Raw genomic sequence first — 20,790 nt, 5'->3', positions numbered from 1 at the left:
ATCGGCAGCAAGCAACGTACCATTCATGCTGTAGTGGTAGTAGCCATCTTAACTCTTCTTCTACTGTCACGTCCGTCAGTCATTCTACTGTCGTTCATTCACAGCATCTCGACAGCGACTACTTTATGATAGTGTCCCTAGTGGTGGACTAAAAACTCTGAAGTGAATGGTTTGTTCACAGTGGTTTTTTTCTTTACTTGAAGCACACAATGAGAAGCTTATAAGCACTTTACAAACACAAAGTTAAATAATTTGAATAGAATGTTTTGCAATTTGCACAGTCATCTACTGTATTTCTGACTTGAAGCACTTGTTAAAAATAGTGCACTGTTGTGTTGCAACATTAAATTGACTGTTATATCTTATTAAATTGTGGACATTTATTAATTCCCACTTATTAGACATTATTTCTGATGGTAAAATGAGCGTAAAAAGCAAAACCCAGAATTCAGAAGAATTAAAACGGATTTCATATTGCTCTACCTATCTAGCCCAATAGTATCGTTTATCATCTTTCAGTGGAATCATATCGTGATGATATGTCCATATTTTAATATCGTGACACATTTCTGCCATCTAAATTGATGATGAAAAGCAAATTTGACGTAATAACCCTTATTAAAAAATATTATTGAATTATTGAATGTGATTTTGCATATGAACAATGATACAGTATTGATAGAGACAAATCCTTATGATTATCATGATATTGATTTCAACCATATCGCCCAGCCCTAGGGGTAGATAATCAGTTGTGTGGTTAGTGTGCGCACACACACACACACACACACACACACACACACACACACACACACACACACTTTGGCCCCTTTCCCCAACTGCCTCCTGTAGTGAGGTTGGACAAGGCAGGGTAGATAAGAGCCAGATGTTCTAGAGGACCGCTCACAGACAGTTTACAGTCTCACACACTCACTCACTGCTGCATGCCGGAGCAGACCCTCACAGACAGCTACAGTCTCACACACACACACACACTCACTCACTGCTGCCTGCCGCAGTATCAAACTAAACTCCCCCTCCCCCTCCCCCTCCCCCTCCCCCTCCCCTCCCTCCTCTTCCGTCTCGCTCCACCTCCCTCTTCCTAATTTGGGCGTCACTTAGCCTAAGCCTGTGTCAAACTGACCTGCTCTCTCACTCAGACAACACCAAACCATAGCTAGAGGCAACACGACAAAATGTTGCACGGAGTTCAACTTCAAACAGCAATCTGAGATCACTATTTGTACATCTGATTATTCAAACTCATTCGTGGACAGGGCGGGGGTGGAGAATCAGAATCAGAATTAGAATTATTTTCTTTGCCAAGGCCTGTTTTCACATACTAGGAAATTGTCTTGGTGTGGTTGGTGCTCATGTAACATTGATAAGAGCAAATATACGAGGCATAAACAAATAAAATATAAAGAATCTAAAAAGACGATAAAATATTATGAAAGGATTCAGATATTAACAGATATATAGACAGTATCAACAGATATAAACAGTATCAACAGATACAGACAGTCTTGACAGCGAGGTGAGGTAGCCTAAGTTTGCTCTTTACAAAATATGTACTGGGTGGGTGCATCAAAGGTAGCAGCAGCAATGAGCTTTGTGTCAACATGGTTTTACAGATCTTGACAGAGTAATAAGATAATGTACAAGTAAAATATGTACAATGAGCAGTGGTTTCAAACTCCAGTCCTCACGACACCCTGAGTACTGCTGGTTTTCATTCTAGCTTTCATTCAGTCTAGGGATCTGCAGTAGATTGACACTTTTCAAGACGTTTTTAACGCATCTGTCGAGACGTTTTAATGCCACACGAGCCCTAAGTGGTCACAGCATTAAGGATACAGTAAAGCGGGATGTGGGAGTAAAACCCAGGCAGTCTTGATGGGTGAGATGAAGAAGTCCACCACCCGTGTGTTAACAATGGGAGGGCCACAGTAGCACAGAACAACAATGTGATGACAAATGTCTACGATGATGCTCATAGTGCATGGCTAGATTTCTTACACACCGTGTGGTCGCCTTCGCAGTTATTTACGTCAATGCAACCCACGCCTGGGAAGACTTTGCGAGGTAACAGTGGAGTGACTGGCGATCGACGACACTTGCAAACCCACACTGATATAGTATGGTTATTTTGTGCACCAAGCCAGTAAAATATTACTGACTATTGTTAAAATGATAAAAGAAAAATATTTAAGACCTCTGGGGGCATTCATTTTCAGACTTTTTAATGCCATTTAAGGCTTTAATTTTCCCACAAAAGTGATGTAATGCTTTCTCATAGCTTTTAATGACCCGCAGATAACCTGTTCGAGGGCTGATTTAGAGCAGGGAGGCCAGGTGAATGCAATTAAATACCTGGCAGGGTAGAGAACCAGCAGCACTCTGGGTCTCAAGGAGTCGGGGAACCCTTGGTCTAGATAGAGCAGTGGGCTTCAGTACCCCCTTTCCCTGATTTCTGAATCCAAGTACCCCCTTTAGCCGACTACAACATTTTGCTTAGAAAACTCAAAGGGAAAACTATAGCATACTGTATGATGCAATGAATAAATGATAACCCACCATTTGAAGAATATGGATTATAAAAATGGAGTGAAAGAGTTGCAATTAGTGCCTCCTGAGCAGATTTAGTTTATTTTATTTTCACGATTTACCCTCACATTTTCCCATTTCTCTGTAGTACCTCCACATACCCCTAGGGGTATGCGTTCCCCAGTGTGGGAACCACTGGTCTAGAGCAGGGCTGGCCAACCCGAGGCTCGTGTGCCAGATGCGGCTCTTCAATTCACATCAAATTGTGTGTGTGTGTGTGTGTTTTTAACACTGCCTGTTACAGGCCATGCTTATGTATACACTGCTCCAGTGTGAGAGCCAATCACATCAAACCAATTAACCAATCATATACCTTGGAAATGGAAAGGCAGCTAAAAGGCAGCTAACCCTAACCAATAATCACCTTGTAAATGTGGGGGGAGGGGGGTGATTGTGATTTCGCTGTTGAGCGTTCCGACCTGGTACCGACATTTTCTTTTAAGGCAAGATCACTTTAAAAATGGGAGGAAAATGTAAAAGTATGCACAAATATGAAGACGAACACAAAGACATTTTTAGAACAGTGGGAGATTTACTATTTGTTTTTATGTAATTCAGTCATTCTGCCTGATATGCCAGACGTCATTAGCACATTTCAAGGTTTCAAATCTACAGCGCCATTTCAGCTCACTCCATGCTAACGCCGAACAGGAATTGCCTAAAGGAAGCACAAATGAAACACCTTGAAAAGTCGAGCAGAAGCACAGACTCAGTTCTTTAGATCATTGGTCAAGCTGTCAGAGACAGTGACACTTGCATCATATCAGGTGGAGTGGTACACTGTGCTAAAAGCCACGTTAGCTTATGGTTAAATAAGAAAAAGTTGAATGTGACTTCCGGTTGAAATGAGAACAGCCTGATACATGATGTGGCTCTTTGCAGTACCACAGCCATTTCATCTCTGACTGGGTGGCCACCCATGGTCTAGACTAGAGGATGAAGGCGTTCGGCGAATCAAAACGCCTTCGTAGACGTCAGGTGTTTGATTATTGTAATCCTCACATCACCTTCAAAGAGACGTTTCTCGTTCTACATTTGGAAAAATGGCCTTGTGTTTGACCAATAACTACGACACCTTATGTAGACTAGCACAATTGCGGTAGCCCAATCAAGCCTTTCCGATTCAGCTAATTGAGTGAGCGAGAGAGGGTGATAAACTCCTAATTCAGATCATCTGAGGGTGATAAACTCATAATTCAGATAATCTGAGTCAATGAGAGAGGGTGATAAACTCCTAATTCAGATCATCTGAGTGAGCGAGAGAGGGTGATAAACCCCTAATTCAGCTAATCTGAGTGAGCGAGAGAGGGTGATAAACTCATAATTCAGATCATCTGAGTCAGTGAGAGAGGGTGATAAACCCCTAATTCAGATCATCTGAGTCAGTGAGAGAGGGTGATAAACTCATAATTCAGATAATCTGAGTCAATGAGAGAGGGTGATAAACTCATAATTCAGATCATCTGAGTCAGTGAGAGAGGGTGATAAACCCCTAATTCAGATCATCTGAGTGAGCGAGAGAGGGTGATAAACCCCTAATTCCATCAATGCCAGCAGCGGCCAACAGTGGAACACAGGCAGCGACGAGTCCCCCAGAAATACAAACATTTGACCCATTTTGCACAGCTGTATGAGTATATCTCCACAGGCCCAACGACACTACTTTCTACCCAATTATGAGACCCGTTAGGACGACTACCATCATGGCGTCGCCTATTAGTTCTGGCACAGTGAACCATTAGATTGGGAATACTCTTCGGCATTTCGGAAAACAAAGCGTGGACACGAGCGGCGCCCTGTGTACTCCAGGTGAGGCGATTAGCACGCGTGTTGCGGTATTGAAAGCAGGGTTGGGCGCCATATTAAAGAGAGAGGTGGGTAAATATTACAAGGGGGGGGTACAAACATGTAAGAGGGTGCAGTCCGCCGCTGCAGGGCTTGTTTGGAGCCCGTTTATGAGTCACGGGCTATTAATCGTATTGTTTACAGTGCTGTAGCAGCTACTGGCTTCCAGCAGCCCGAGGGAGAGAGGCGCGGAGACGAGCCAGGCCCACGGGCTGCGGTAAACACGGCACAGACGGAGCACACGTTATGGACGTCCGAGGGAAAAACCTTTTCTTAAAGGAACACTCCGCCCATTTTCAACCAGCTTTGTATCATTAGAACATCAGTAGTATATCAGAAAACTGTAAACTGTTTTGAAGTCTGTCATTTAATTTGACAGTTATTGAGTGTTAAAGTGTGGACCAGTGACATCACTGGTCCACACTAACTCAAATTAATAACTCATTAACTCAAATCAACTCTCAATAACTGTCAAACTATTCATCATTCATCTAGTTTGACAGTTATTGAGAGTTGATTTGAGTTAATGAGTTATTAATTTGAGTTAGTGTGGACCAGTGATGTCACTGGTCCACACTTTAACACTCAATAAATGTAAAATTAAATGACAGACTTCAAAACAGTTTACAGTTTTCTGATATACTACTGATGTTCTAATGATACAAAGCTGGTTGAAAATGGGCAGAGTGTCCCTTTAACTTGTTACCGCTGGTTATTCCGGTGCTTTCAATTTACTGGCAATTGTAAAACTTAACGGGGCCTAATTTATGAGGAATTGTATTTATACACACGGGGCAACTGTGTGTGGGTGTCTGCCTGTGTGTGTGTGTGTGTGTGTGAGAGAGTAATGCCCCCAGATTAGCGGCTACCCCCTGCTGGTGGAGTTGATTCGTCTCCGTTTTTGGGACTCCACAGACAGGGCCAGACTCATCTGTCACCTACAGGGTTCCTCCTCTGTCTGCTCCTCCATCTTCTCTCCCCCACTGGAGGTCCCACGGACACATTACACACAGACACACCTGGGTCTCTGATGCGCTCTCGTCTCCGCTTGGGTTAAAAAGAAAACTAGCATTTGATGTTGATAGCTTACATCGCTTATAAAAGGGAAAAGTGTGGCAGAACACAAGACAGTGAGAGTGTCCCCCCCCCGCGCGCTTTACATGGAGTGGTCTAGTCGTAGTGTTGATGATCAGAAAAGAGAGATTAGATTGGTTTTAGCCAGGCTTCTAGCAGACTGCACAGCAGAACATTCTGTGCCGTTACTCAATCTAAACATGAGGAGGAGGAGTGGAACGGGATTGTTGTGAAGCAATGCTAATGACAATCGCTAGCAGTGTTGGGCAAGTTACTCAGGAAGTGTAATAAGTTACTTATTACAAAGGTAATAAAATTACTTATCACTTGGTATCAAAAGAAATTAGTTACATTAGTCATTACTTATTATCATACTGTGCCAGCAGCACTAGGGCTGGATGAATCATGACCAACATCTTCTGTATATCACAATATACTTCTACACATCATTTGATATGCTAATTATTACGATATTAGTCATTTAGTGTTTTAAGGCCAGGGGGAAAACTGCCAAGAACGCCCATTTACGTCACAACGGATGTCTGCACCTACAAGTCTGAAAAACTAGTGTACCAGCTACCAAGACTACATTCTGCACTGACTCTCAGCACCCTGGAATGAAAGGGCGCTGTGCAGAGTCAGTGACTGATGCTGTAAATAATGTATATTGAAAATATCGATATGAAATTGAATTTATGATAACGATTGATAGGACAGCGACCGATAACAATATTGATTGATTGTCCACCCTTAGCCAGCGCCGGAGAAAGTAATGCAGTAGTAACTTGAAGTCACTTGGATTAGTAACTAATATATAATGTCATTACTGTATAGGAAATTGTAATCCCATACACTACTGGGTTACTGGGGAAAGTACAGGCTCAGCGCTGCTTCCGATCCAAGCACCTCTTCAGGACGTTTACCGGGGGTACTTCTCAGCTATACGATCCTACAGCAGGACTTCCTCGCACTAAATCCAAACAACCTCCTTGCCACTAAGAAGCACACCACTCAAACTACTTTTACGTCGACCCAGGGAGAGATGTTCACGGGTTTTAGGACTCGGGCTGAATCTGGAGGACTTGGGCTGAAGCTGGAGGACTGTCTCCGCCGATACTGCGGGAGCTCGAGTGTGAAATAAAAGTAAATGGGCAGATTGGAGAAGGCTACATATATCTTCGTTCCTCTAAAGGCGAGGGGGGACAGAGCATGGACCGACGCAAGTGCCACACACACACACACACACAGACGCACACACACACACACGCACGCACACGCACGCACGCACACGTACACACACGCGTACACGCACACTACAAGAGGGGCCCTGCAATAGGAAATACTGACTCTAGTACTTTTCACCTCCAAGTCAATAACAGACTGAGGCCTGCGATATTACACACAAGAGGGTGCTATGTAAGTTCTACACTGAATTTTGGTGTTCTGGACTGGTCTGCACCTCACTCTCTCACACACACACACACACACACACACACACTTTATATAAAACTATAACTGGACATACAGTATACTGTATATAGATATAAATTATGTAAAATACTACAGCGCAAGGAACAAATCACTTCAATACATTTCCGCTAGGGGTGTAATACAGTAATATGTGTATTTATAATTTATATTGAACCATACAAGGATTTAGGTTCAATATTGCCAACCGAAAGAATCACTGCTGAACAGTGGAAGTCTTCTATAAGGGCCTGTGTCCACCTAGCGTCTTTTCATCAGCTCCGGTGTCTATTTTCAGTTGTTTCCAATGGGGGGAGAGCGTATGCGGGCGCACACGGACGTCTAGAGAAAGTGCGCCGCGCCCAGTGTCTATTTTCAGAGCGCTCCGACGTTTTTGTGCGCCGACTCCCAGCGCTTCCAGCTGAAAATATTTTAACTTTTCAGAAAGACGCTGGTGTCGGGTGCTCCTTTTCTGGCAACTAATCATATGGAGAAACTATCGCAACAGAGACAGAAAGGCTCAATTGTGGGAGCAGATTGGCTAGACACTTAATCTTTCTGGTGAGTGTTGTGATTACTGCTTTAAATAACGTAGCCTACCTGTGTTGTTGTTAGCTTGCTAGCTGTCAGCTATCAAGCTACTACCGCACTGAACTAACGTTAGTTTCAGACTGCTTCCTTGTATATTGTGCGCTGGGATCAGCGCTCCGCAGCGCACTCCCAGTGTTTAACAGTCGGAAAAAGACGCTAGGTGGACACAGGCCACAAGGATATCATGGTCAACTGAAAATGGCGAAAGGTGTTAAAGAAACATTGTTGTAAATTGAAAAACAACAAACTAGACTGTGAAAATAAGACACCACTGAGTTGTATCAAACCGAACCAAACCAAACCAAACCAAACCGTGAAATTTGTGAACCTGTTACACACCTAATTTCCAGGTATTCCAGGTACAATATCAAGTGCAGGGGGACTACAGTCCAGATCACTGCATAAAAGGCTGTGTATCAGGGTGCTGGTTAGTGGATGTAGGCTGTGTATCAGGGTGCTGGTTAGTGGATGTAGGCTGTGTATCAGGGTGCTGGTTAGTGGATGTAGGCTGTGTATCAGGGTGCTGGTTAGTGGATTGTAGGCTGTGTATCAGGGTGCTGGTTAGTGAATGCAGGCTGTGTATCAGGGTGCTGGTTAGTGGATGCAGGCAGGGGCTTCAGACAGGCTGTAATGCAGGCTGTGTATCTGGGTGCTGGTTAGTGGATGCAGGCAGGGGCTTCAGACAGGCTGTAATGCAGGCTGTGTATCTGGGTGCTGGTTAGTGGATGCAGGCAGGGGCTTCAGACAGGCTGTAATGCAGGCTGTGTATCAGGGTGCTGGTTAGTGGATGCAGGCAGGGGCTTCAGACAGGCTGTAATGCAGGCTGTGTATCAGGGTGCTGGTTAGTGGATGCAGGCAGGGGCTTCAGACAGGCTGTAATGCAGGCTGTGTATCAGGGTGCTGGTTAGTGGATGCAGGCAGGGGCTTCAGACAGGCTGTAATGCAGGCTGTGTATCAGGGTGCTGGTTAGTGGATGCAGGCAGGGGCTTCAGACAGGCTGTAATGCAGGCTGTGCCAGAGGTGGAGGGCCATGCTTGTGGCAGGTGGCAGGTGCTCACCTGCCCTCTAACCCCAATTCCATTTGTCTCCATGCCAAAATAATGTGTGCCAGTGAATGGAACAAAAATGTGGCCTGGGACACACACACCACACACACACACACACACACACACACACACACACACACACACACACACACACACACACCAAGAGCTCAGCCAGGAAGGCAGCTGTTGACTTGGGGGAGGGGGGGTAAACAGAGTCTTTAATCCTGACCCTATCACACCAACGTCCATCACCTTAAGAGGCCCTGGATGATCAACCTGATACAGACAGCGGTCTCTCTGAGCCATCCCTAATATTCTCATGGAGGAGAGACCAGAATAAACCCGCCACAGAGTGGAGCTGCAACCAGGTGGAGACAGAAATAGCTGTGGCCAAGGACGAGGCAAACTGCTGCTGCTGTTGCCACGCAGGCCAGCCAGCCGCTACGGGCCAGGCGCTTTAGGCTAGCCTCTGCTAACACAGAGCTACGGGCCAGGCGCTTTAGGCTAGCCTCTGCTAACACAGAGCTACGGGCCAGGCGCTTTAGGCTAGCCTCTGCTAACACAGAACAATAGACCTGCGTAAGAGTCCAACCAAACAACTCATCAACTTCAAGGGCTATTAGCTACACGACAAAAGAGCAATCACTGCATGACAGATGCTTTCAGGGCCTCAAAGGTAGGCTGTCAAATTCAAGTCCATCCCATCTGTTGGGGAGATGGATAAAGCTTATAGGCCTGCTTCAAACTTCAATGAATCTCAAAGTGCATTCAGTGCCAAAACAGATCTAAAACCAATATTCATGTAAAATGTGAACACTTGCAGAACACAACCACTGATCTTCCCTGAACCTTTGGGGGCCCATATCCCACAAAAGTCAAATGGACATTTGGCATTGAACAACTTTTGAATTTTAAATGGAATCTGTGGGGAAGAATTCCAAACGATTAGCCACATAATGCTACCATTCCATTATTATTTTATTGTACCTGTGTACCTAAAATGGCAGAGAAATTTGAGGAGAAATGCATGAAGACACACTGTGCTGTCACTCACCCTACAACCTACTAATCTCGCTCAAATTGCAAACAGAATTGTTGTCAGTTGATGACTGCAGTAGCGCATTAGCTTTTGCTAGATTGACAAGGTGACGCTGAATAAAATGCAGTTTGAATGAAACTTGTGTTATTCATTATGCATATACAGGCTTCCTGCATATTTTTCATATAAATTATTTCCACCCAATTTTGGTTGTTTAATATAATCGATGTATGCTGATAATGGCCTGACAATATGATACTCTGGTAGGCCCAAACAAGACTATTCTTCACAACAAATATGTGAAATGACCACATATTGTGAGATGCTATCTTTTCCCAGATGTTTGAGACCTGCACAGGAACCCTGCACTGCAATGGATGGTGGAAAAACCTAGTCCGTCTCCTAAGTCCCATCTTTACACAGCATTGTGGTGAGCCCAGAAGATGATCAACAGATTAGCAGTACCAGATTAGTGCCACAGCAGTGGCTACTGGCAATAGATGGTTGCCAGATGCAGAAGAGGAATTTGAGCTGTGGTTCTATAAGACAGGGGCTTGAAAACAATGAATCTCACCAGAAATGCAGGATGTTTGAAAAGGTTTCGACTTATTTTCAAAACATTCATATTGGTTGAATGATAATAATGATGTTGTTGGTTATTATTGTCATGTGGTTTACAATTTCATTTTTTCAATCATTAAAGAGACGTTACTAAATGTCTGCCTGTGCGTTCTGAGATTGTTTCTTACATCATTTGTTTCACCATTTAATGAAAATGTCCGTGGCATGATCGCCAGAAGTGCACCCTGAAACAGTCTCAAGCCTGACCACTATTTATCTGTGAACTCTGAGGACAATAGAAGCATGCAAAGCTTTTATGGTAATATCTTAAAGATTAGGCATGTTGGGCTCTAATCATTTAATTTCATTTATTTATTTGTATTATTATTATTATTATTATTATTATTATTATTATTATTATTATTATTATTATAATAATACATTTATTTAATCTAGGCTTTATTGGCAGCATGAAGGCAATTGTTGCGATGTGAAGGAATTCTGCCTCCACAGATTCCACCTAACTTCCTGGGCCCTGGTAGGACGTCAAGCGGAGGCGACAGCTGGCGGCGGCCGGGGGGTGTGTCTCCTACCTGGGGTTCCCTCGCAGCGCCGCGTGATGCAGGGCGTTGAAGCCGTTGTTGTTGGTGATGGTGACATCGGCACCGGCCTCCAGCAGCACTGAAAGCATGTCATCTCTCTTCTTACTGATGGCATCGTGCAGGGGCGTGTCACCCTCTGAATCCTGTGGGGGGGGGGGAGGGACCTCTTGTCACTCTTGTCACCTCTCTACTGTCACTCAGGAATTCACAGCATCTATGTCAAGTCAAAAACGACTTCTCCACTATTACAACAAGCACATCTCCACACTAGAGCTGCAACCATTCATCTATTGGCTGTCAACTATTTAAATCAGGGGTGCCCAATACGTCGATCGCGATCGACCGGTCGATCGCGAAGGTAGTGTGGTAGATCGGGGGGAATTAATAATAAAATAAAATATAATGGAAGTACATGCAGTTGTTTATTTTAATTATGGATCATAATACAATGCAATTGTATTGTAAAGTGAGAAAAAATAAATCATGTATTGGGGGAAAAAGTGATGCATCGATTTAAGATGCATCGATGTGTGTGCGTTTGCGATGTTGAAACTGGACTGGTAGATCTCGGCTGGCTACTTGAAAAGTAGATCTTGGGTCAAAAAAGTTTGGGCACCCCTGATTTAAATTAATCGCAGACTATTTTGATGAGCCATTAATCGGGTTGAGTAATTTTTAGGGGGTGGGGAGGAGACAAAATCCTCTGATTCGAGCTTCTATAATAGAATATTTTCTGGTTTCTTTACTCCTCCATCTAATGTGAATATTTTCTGGTTTATTTACTCCTCTATGACAGTAAACTGAATATCTTTGGGTTGTGGACAAAACAAGAGATTTGAGGACGTCATCTTGGACTTTGGGAAACACTGATTGACATTTTCTGACGTTTTATAGACCAAACAACAACAATCGACAATGAAAATAACGGTTAGTTGCAGCCCTACTCCACACTGGATTCTGCATGCAAATCAATGCACACCATTGGCATTTCTAATGTCATAACCTGTGCTGTGGAGCATTTCTGTGCAGGTGAACAAATAAATAAAAAGTCTACCTGGAGGCTCGGGTGGCAGCCAAAGTCCAGCAGGGTTTTGACCACTTGCAGGTGGCCCTTGTTGACAGCAATGTGTAGTGGCGTCTGCCGCCGCTTGTTCCTGGCGTTCAAGTCAGCCCCGCCCCTCTGCAGCACCTCAATGACAGAGCCCTCATCGCCAAAGGCTGCGTGGTGCACCGCCCGGTCGCCATCTTTGTCCTGAGGCAGTGACAAAGCAGCAGAATGACTCAGTGCTGAGACTGATTGGATTTCCCCAGCTTTTCCACTCATGATCCGAAAGACTGAAGTGTGTGTGTGTGTGTGTGTGTGTGTGTGTGTGTGTGTGTGTGTGTGTGTGTGTGTGTGTGTGTGTGTGTGTGTGTGGGTGTGTGTGTGTGTGTGTGTGTGTGTGTGTGTGTGTGTGTGTGTGTGTGTGTGTGTGTGTGTGTGTGTGTGTGTGTGGTTCTAATATCAATTTAATGGCATGAATATGCATGAATAAAGACAAGTATGAATACTGAGTAGGGGTGTAACAATACGTGCATTCGTATTAAAGCGTTTAGGTACGAGGCTTTAGGTTCAATACGTATTGCTAACCGAACAAATCTTTCACTGCTGAACAGTCAGTAAAACAGACGGAAAAGACGAAAGATGTGGGGAAAAAAATTTGCCTTAAATTGAAACAATGCAGCCAAAAACTGCACCTTATTGTATTTATATATGTTTTAACCCTTTTTGTAATTGTCTCACCTGCAACTGATTGGAGAAGGTGCGCCCTATAAAAAGGGTCACACCTCCTTATGTTGTACTGCACCCTGACGAAGGCACTTTCGCCGAAACATGTTGGTGTAACCATTAAAACACAGCAGAGGAGATTTTGAGTGTGCGACTTCTTTTCTTTATGTTACTTAAATTGAAACAAGAAAAAATAACTAGAATGTGAAAATAACAAAATAAATAAATGACAATAAATGAACATTTTTAAGATCAACAACATTTCTTTGGCATTTCTACTTTTTTTCCTGTATCGAAAACGTACCGAACCGTGACATCACTGTGCCGTAGCGAACCCGAACCGTGAGCGTTACAGCCCTAAATAAGAAGAGTTTCTTTAGCGGTACAAACCTCAGCCTCCAGGTCCACGCTGTGTTTGAGCAGCAGCTTGAGCACGTCCACGTGACCGTTCTGACTGGCCGCCTGCATGGCAGTGTGTCCAGCACACTGTCCGTTCACCTGCAAAGACCGGACGAGCCAGAGTGACAATGTGTTTGGGAAGGGGGGGGGGGGGCGTTCGTCAACGCCATGTCGCATGTTTTTACTGATACCAACCCAACCAGCTGTTCACCTGAAGCACCACCAGATTAGCGAGTTTGTGTTTAAGTTGTGTGCGTGTGTTTAAGTTTGTGAGTATGTGTATGCGTGTGTGTACGCCTGTGTGTGTACGCCTGTGTGTGTGTGTGTTTCATCACCAACTGCAGCACTGCAATAACTCGGAGCATAAATATTAATGCGGACTCCTCTGGGAGTCTTGAGACGTCTCTTGTCCTGGCGGGCAGATCACTTGGCCAGGCTCCGTGTGCTCAGCTTTAAGCAAATAATTCCACTGAAAGGCGGTAGGGCACCTGGCCAGCCTTCACCACACTGACACACGCACACGCACGCACGCACACACACACACACACACACACACACACACACACACACACACACACACACACACACACACACACACACACACTCTCTCTCTGAGTGAAGACAGTATTGCATCGCACATTCAGGAGGCTAGACCTAACCAGCTCTCATAAGCTGTGTGGAGCACAGGTCTCCGTCCCCCACAAATAGGTGTTTGGCCTGGCCTGTACAGTAGGTGTTTGGCCTGGCCTGTACAGTAGGTGTTTGGCCTGGCCTGTACAGTAGGTGTTTGGCCTGGCCTGTACAGTAGGTGTTTGGCCTGGCCTGTACAGTAGGTGTTTGGCCTGGCCTGTACAGTAGGTGTTTGGCCTGGCCTGTACAGTAGGTGTTTGGCCTGGCCTGTACAGTAGCCTGTGTCAGCACAGAATCTGTGGCCGTACAGAGTTGATAGACCTCCGCCTCCTGCTGAGGGTGAATCAGGCGTGCGCTGCAGTGCACACCAATGCCCCTTGGTGCCTCCTCTGGGCCCAGGCTTAATGCTTTTCAGATTGAGAGAGGCGCAGGAGTGGGAGGATCTCACTCCTCTCCGAGGAGACTCCCAGCCTCTTCTCCATACTGAGCGCAGAGCAGAGGCCGGGGCCAATTCAAACGCAATTATCAGTGTCGTTGGATAGATTTGATTTTTTTCAATACGTTTAATGGCTAAATGAACAGTAGCTAAGGTTTGTCTTTTCATACCACGGGAATATGTTTTCTTTTATATGGAAGAATGAAAGCTCATCTCAACAGCCCCTCCATCTCAACCAAACCTCCTCTGATACCAAAGCATGCTGGGTCGAGCACTCACGTCCACATCAGGTCTCTTGAGGATGTCTTCCACCTTGGCCAGGTCTCCGTTGGCTGCTGCCTTGACCAGCTCCTCGTTGATGTCTCCAGACTCTTGGGTCTCAAACAGTTTCTTCAGCAGCTGGGACAGACGTTCTGGCCGGACAGGGATGGAACAACATCAGGAGAGACAGGGCCAGACAGCGGGGGAAAAAACACGTTGCGTCTTTGCGCGTCAGTAGTGTTCAATGTGTATAATGTGCGTGTGCCTACCCCCGGAGGAGTTGGTGACAGCCGAGCCGGAGGGGGCGACCTTGGTGACGGCGGCGGGATTGTACGTCCACGAGGTGCCGCAAACCTCAACCTTCAGGTCGCTGTCAGAGTAGATCTGCTGCACGCGGCCCACCTTGCCTAGGGTCTGTTGAGACAAACGACAAACTCATTAGTATGAGCGGGGCAGCTCGTCTCTGGGCTACGCATGTAACCGTGTCTTGTAACTGACTGGGACGGAGAGAGAGAGACACCGTGAGAAAGATGGAGAGAGAGAGAGTGAGGAAGAAAGAGAAAAGGAAACAAAGATAGGAGGAAGGGATGAAAAGGGAGAAAATACCAGCTCAACAAAAGGAGGGGGGGGGGAAGGCAAAAGATAAAAAAAAAACAAGACAAAAGATGATCACATGCTAATTTAAAGTTTTGTTCTCATTATTCATTCAGAGGACATCCACTTGTATGAGAGAGGAAAACAGAGTGTGAGAGAGAGAAAGAAAGAGAGAAAGAGAAAACGACAGAGAAAGAGAAACCGACAGAGACCCTCTATTAGCGAGACTATTCCTCATCTATACAGCCAATAACAGCATCCTCTCTGGGGCTTCAGAGGACACGACAAAATGCTTTCCCATTTCAAATCATATCATGGCGCTGCTGGGCTGGCTGCATGAGGAAGAGGGGCACTCTGAGTGTGTGGGGCAGGGGCTGGCTGCAGGAGGAAGAGGGGCACTCTGAGTGTGTGGGGCAGGGGCTGGCTGCAGGAGGAAGAGGGGCACTCTGAGTGTGTGGGGCTGGAGCTGGCTGCATGAGGAAGAGGGGCACTCTGAGTGTGTGGGGCTGGGCTGGCTGCATGAGGAAGAGGGGCACTCTGAGTGTGTGGGGCTGGGCTGGCTGCATGAGGAAGAGGGGCACTCTGAGCGTGTGGGGCTGGGCTGGCTGCATGAGGAAGAGGGGCACTCTGAGTGTGTGGGGCAGGGGCTGGCTGCATGAGGAAGAGGGGCACTCTGAGTGTGTGGGGCTGGAGCTGGCTGCAGGAGGAAGAGGGGCACTCTGAGTGTGTGGGGCTGGAGCTCGCTGCATGAGGAAGGGGGGCACTTTGAGCGTGTGGGGCTGGGCTGGCTGCATGAGGAAGGGGGGCACTCTGAGCGTGTGGGGCAGGGGCTGGCTGCATGAGGAAGAGGGGCACTCTGAGTGTGTGGGGCTGGGCTGGCTGCATGAGGAAGAGGGGCACTCTGAGTGTGTGGGGCAGGGGCTGGCTGCATGAGGAAGAGGGGCACTCTGAGTGTGTGGGGCTGGAGCTGGCTGCATGAGGAAGAGGGGCACTCTGAGTGTGTGGGGCTGGGCTGGCTGCATGAGGAAGAGGGGCACTCTGAGTGTGTGGGGCTGGGCTGGCTGCATGAGGAAGAGGGGCACTCTGAGTGTGTGGGGCTGGGCTGGCTGCATGAGGAAGGGGGGCACTTTGAGTGTGTGGGGCTGGGCTGGCTGCATGAGGAAGGGGGGCACTTTGAGTGTGTGGGGCTGGGCTGGCTGCATGAGGAAGGGGGGCACTTTGAGTGTGTGGGGCTGGGCTGGCTGCATGAGGAAGGGGGGCACTTTGAGTGTGTGGGGCTGGGCTGGCTGCATGAGGAAGGGGGGCACTTTGAGTGTGTGGGGCTGGGCTGGCTGCATGAGGAAGGGGGGCACTTTGAGTGTGTGGGGCTGGGCTGGCTGCAGGAGGAAGGGGGGCACTTTGAGTGTGTGGGGCTGGGCTGGCTGCATGAGGAAGGGGGGCACTTTGAGTGTGTGGGGCTGGGCTGGCTGCATGAGGAAGGGGGGCACTTTGAGTGTGTGGGGCTGGGCTGGCTGCATGAGGAAGGGGGGCACTCTGAGTGTGTGGGGCTGGGCTGGCTGCATGAGGAAGAGGGGCACATTGAGTGTGTGGGGCTGGGCTGGCTGCATGAGGAAGGGGGGCACTCTGAGTGTGTGGGGCTGGGCTGGCTGCAGGAGGAAGGGGGGCACTTTGAGTGTGTGGGGCTGGAGCTGGCTGCAGGAGGAAGGGGGGCACTTTGAGTGTGTGGGGCTGGGCTGGCTGCAGGAGGAAGGGGGGCACTTTGAGTGTGTGGGGCTGGAGCTGGCTGCAGGAGGAAGGGGGGCACTTTGAGTGTGTGGGGCTGGGCTGGCTGCAGGAGGAAGGGGGGCACTTTGAGTGTGTGGGGCTGGAGCTGGCTGCAGGAGGAAGGGGGGCACTTTGAGTGTGTGGGGCTGGGCTGGCTGCAGGAGGAAGGGGGGCACTTTGAGTGTGTGGGGCTGGGCTGGCTGCATGAGGAAGGGGGGCACTTTGAGTGTGTGGGGCTGGAGCTGGCTGCAGGAGGAAGGGGGGCACTTTGAGTGTGTGGGGCTGGGCTGGCTGCATGAGGAAGGGGGGCACTTTGAGTGTGTGGGGCTGGGCTGGCTGCAGGAGGAAGGGGGGCACTCTGAGTGTGTGCGGCTGGGCTGGCTGCAGGAGGAAGGGGGGCACTCTGAGTGTGTGGGGCTGGGCTGGCTGCAGGAGGAAGGGGGGCACTCTGAGTGTGTGGGGCTGGGCTGGCTGCAGGAGGAAGGGGGGCACTCTGAGTGTGTGCGGCTGGGCTGGCTGCAGGAGGAAGGGGGGCACTTTGAGTGTGTGGGGCTGGAGCTGGCTGCAGGAGGAAGGGGGGCACTTTGAGTGTGTGGGGCTGGAGCTGACGACGTCCTGGAGGATGCCATCAATAACAGCGCCTGCTGCAGTAGGAGCAGCAGCGGGCGGCGAACAGCCGTGGTTAGTGATCAAAGCTACAGCCCATCTCAGGGTTTTAAGGCTCATTAGCTGCTGAGGGGGGCTAGTTTGGCAGCGACAAGCGCCATATTGGAGTAGCCCGGCGTTACATAACCTAAGGCATATTTGGCTGCAATGAATAAACTTTGTAATAAGGGAAGAAAACTGTGGTGTTGCGATAGAACAGAAAAACAAATAGGCCGCATAAATGGCCATAATCCTAATCGTGTGCAGACTAATTTGGTGGGGAGGAATCTTTGTGACTGCGTTTCTGCATTTCAACGATATTGACATCACAGTCATTTCTACAGTAGACAGGCCACTGGCACAGTGAACAGTAGACACACAGGCGGTGAGACTCATTGGACCTAATTATTAAAACGTTCCTGCATACAAATGTTGTGCCGATGACAAAATCCGCATAGAAGCTCAGATTTGTTTTTTATTGATTTGTATTTGGGGGGGGGGGGGGTTTATCTTGATGCCTGTGATTTTCTTCTATTATCTTTTGATTTCTGATTAATCAAAAGATTAAAAAAAAACATCATTATTAAAGGTTGTGATATTTCTCTTTATCATGCAATGGCATCGGGGTTAAAGTGAAAGGACATTTCTATAAATAAAGCCCATTGTGTGGGTGGTTAAATGTGCACACATGGCAGGGTGTGCACATCTTGCCGTGGCTTACAGGCAGCATGGCCTCGGCCCACTCTCCATGGCCCCTCTGCAGCAGCTTGATGCGGTCGATATCGTAGCATATCTGGACCAGGTCTCCCACTAGGAACTGGGAAGTCCCTCCCTCCGCCCCGGCCGCCGCCTCGCCGCTACGCACCACGTTGGCCTTTGTTAGCACTGCTGGGTTGAACGTCCACCTGAGGATACAGACAAGAACTCGTTCAAGAAATGCAGACTAGGTCACTCGCTATTCAAATCTTACAATATCTAAACAAGTATAGATTCTGTGCAGTCCCGCACAGCATAGTCAAGGTTTTGCCGGGTACGGCTAGCTTTCTAAAAAAGTATACATTATATTTAAATGCAAACAGCAGCCATACTCCATGTCAGAGTGTGGTGATAAAAACATATATATCAGATGTTTTGCTAGATACGATTTTTCTTTTATCTTTTTTATATCGTTTTTCCAATACTATACATGCCAAAAAAGGAGATTAATGAGTAGTAAGACTGGGTAGTGGACACCGTTGTTCTTTGTGAATACAGAAGCAGACTAGACTGTGGATGTTGTGTGAAAATTTGCAGCTAAGGTGTGAAGATGAATAGGTTCATATAACAACAGAACTTTTACTTTCTTTTTGATAAATAAACTGTGATAATAAAGTGTTATAAACCATTATCTAGTTTGACCGTTCACATGAAGGGTTCATATATTTATTACGTCGCCATGGGACGCATCAAATGGAGACCTAAATCACAACGCATAGGGAGCTACGCAGACGAGGAGCAGCGCTGCCAGGAAACACCAGGCCAACTTGCATTTTTCATCCGTCCCATTCAGTGGGAGCCAACCCATCTGAGGGAGTAGTGTGCCGTGTCCTTGGGCCTCACCTGTTCCCACTGGGGTACTGCACCACAATGTCGTGGTCCTCGTCTATGCCGCAGACCGTTCCAGTGGTGGTGAGGGTCTCGTACATGCCGTCGGTCCACCCCCCGTGGCCATGCTGCAGGGACTGGACAATCTCTAGGTCCAGGTCGATGTTGACCAGGTCTCCAATCTGAAGACCTCCGGGATTCCTGTTGCCATTCTGCTCACCTGGAAGATACGGGAGGGAAAGTGAAGTGTATTGCTAATAAAAGTGTATTAATATTTGTGGAGCGCTTAAGTTGTGAAAATAAAGTCGGTTGAAAAGATTCCATTTTCCATTCAATCTCAAGGGGTTTACTAGCATGAATGTGGAGAGACAATAACACTACAGCATGAAAGTATAAAATCAACATTGTTTTGAAGAGGAAAAATAAATGTGTCTACATCCAAGTATAATAATATAGTTCCCTCATATTCAAGCTATACAATTAAAGCCCATGTAGGCAGGTTTCACAAGGTGACATCTTGCTAGAATTCATATGTTGGAGAAACAAAATATGTACATCTCAGCAATATTGATTGCACCATTGCTCTGGTAATTTACTTTCAATTGAAATGTTGAGGTTCAGGCATCTCTGTTTATTAGTCGTCCTGGTTTCTTTCAAACGTACCTACCGTGGATTTAAAAAAAACATATAGACACAAAACATAACGGTAGACTAAGGACTTGATACTTGGACATATTGCACCGATAACACTAGGGGTGGAGGGGAAAATCGATACAGCATAGTATAGTGATATTTTGCATGGCAATATGGTATCGATACGCGGACGCCAAGTATCAATCTTTTAACATCGCAATAATATCACATTGGGACTTAAGTATCGTGGTAATATCATATTGTGGGGGCCTCTGGGGATTTCCCCCCCTAGATACTAGATGTGTAACATTTCTGCATGTGCAGGTGCAGCACTGCTGTATGGAATACACTTACACACTTGAAAAATCACTGGGATGTGTGAATAATGACACAATCAAACTTAAGGTGGCTTTTGCTGCAGTGTTGGATCTGTTGCCAAGCCCAGCCCCGTGCATCCCCGACCAATAAGCTACTAGAGAGAGACATTTCATTCCTGGAATTCTTGGAATACTGAAACTGCATGACCCGCGGGGTCTGCACTCGCCTCTTAAGGCAGCCGAGTGCCTGTGTGCTGCTGCCACCTAGTGGCCCGGCAAAGTCAACTGCAAGGGACGCTCTCCATAATGTCCTTGGAATTCACTGCACCAGAACGATAGGTGAGAGGAATTGGTGCATTAATGACGGTGGACACAGATCACTGGCTTACTTACCGAGCACGGGACAGTGGTCTCGGTAAAACGACCCGCCTTTGGCATCCTGGACGCATTTCAGGTCCGACTTGAGGGAGACGAGAGGGAAGGAAAGGAGATAATTAGCTGGGGGGGTAATTCCATTCCAGAGAAGGAGCATGATCGTGAATTATGCCACTGAGAAGTCGCACACTTCAAGCTGCAATGGCTCTGTAGTAGCGTACTAGAATACTAACAATTGCAGTAGCCTAAGGGCGAGCAAGGACAAGGAAACATTACATTGCTGGAGAGCGAGAGCGTTCTGTGCTTTGTGATGAGTCAGATGTGCAGCTACTGTGGCAAGAGTTGGAGGGCAGAGATGATTACGAGGCAGTGCAGGCATTTCTCTGAACTGATGGGACCCTACCGTCTCCAGTGACACAAGGCTCAACCAATCTATGCTAATGTCCCCGGCCACCAGATTAGATTTTGAATTTAAAGCAGCTACGAGCAACTTTTTCGATTGTTATTAAACAGTATAATTACAATATTGATGCATCACATCTTTCCTATAAT

General features: G+C 46.9%; 1 protein-coding gene across 5 annotated transcripts in view; it reads right to left on the bottom strand.

Annotated features, from left to right (window-relative positions):
• The window catches only part of LOC310792104 (E3 ubiquitin-protein ligase mib1), an 81,220-nt gene that overhangs the window by 48,407 nt on the left and 12,023 nt on the right, over nt 1-20,790 (bottom strand). For all 5 annotated transcript variants that reach the window (XM_083653816.1, XM_083653817.1, XM_083653819.1 and 2 more), the window contains exons 5-12: nt 20,257-20,323; nt 18,929-19,133; nt 18,051-18,234; nt 14,596-14,740; nt 14,345-14,478; nt 12,991-13,098; nt 11,887-12,084; nt 10,824-10,975 (exon numbers count right to left, since the gene is read on the bottom strand). In XM_083653816.1, coding sequence (XP_083509942.1) covers nt 10,824-10,975; nt 11,887-12,084; nt 12,991-13,098; nt 14,345-14,478; nt 14,596-14,740; nt 18,051-18,234; nt 18,929-19,133; nt 20,257-20,323 — 1,193 coding nt within the window. The remainder of the gene's footprint in view (nt 1-10,823; nt 10,976-11,886; nt 12,085-12,990; nt 13,099-14,344; nt 14,479-14,595; nt 14,741-18,050; nt 18,235-18,928; nt 19,134-20,256; nt 20,324-20,790) is intronic.

Source organism: Poromitra crassiceps, assembly GCF_964638095.1.
Source record: "Poromitra crassiceps genome assembly, chromosome: 17".
NCBI classification, from domain to species: Eukaryota; Metazoa; Chordata; class Actinopteri; order Beryciformes; family Melamphaidae; genus Poromitra; species Poromitra crassiceps.
This window is presented reverse-complemented; position numbering and strand designations above follow the sequence as displayed.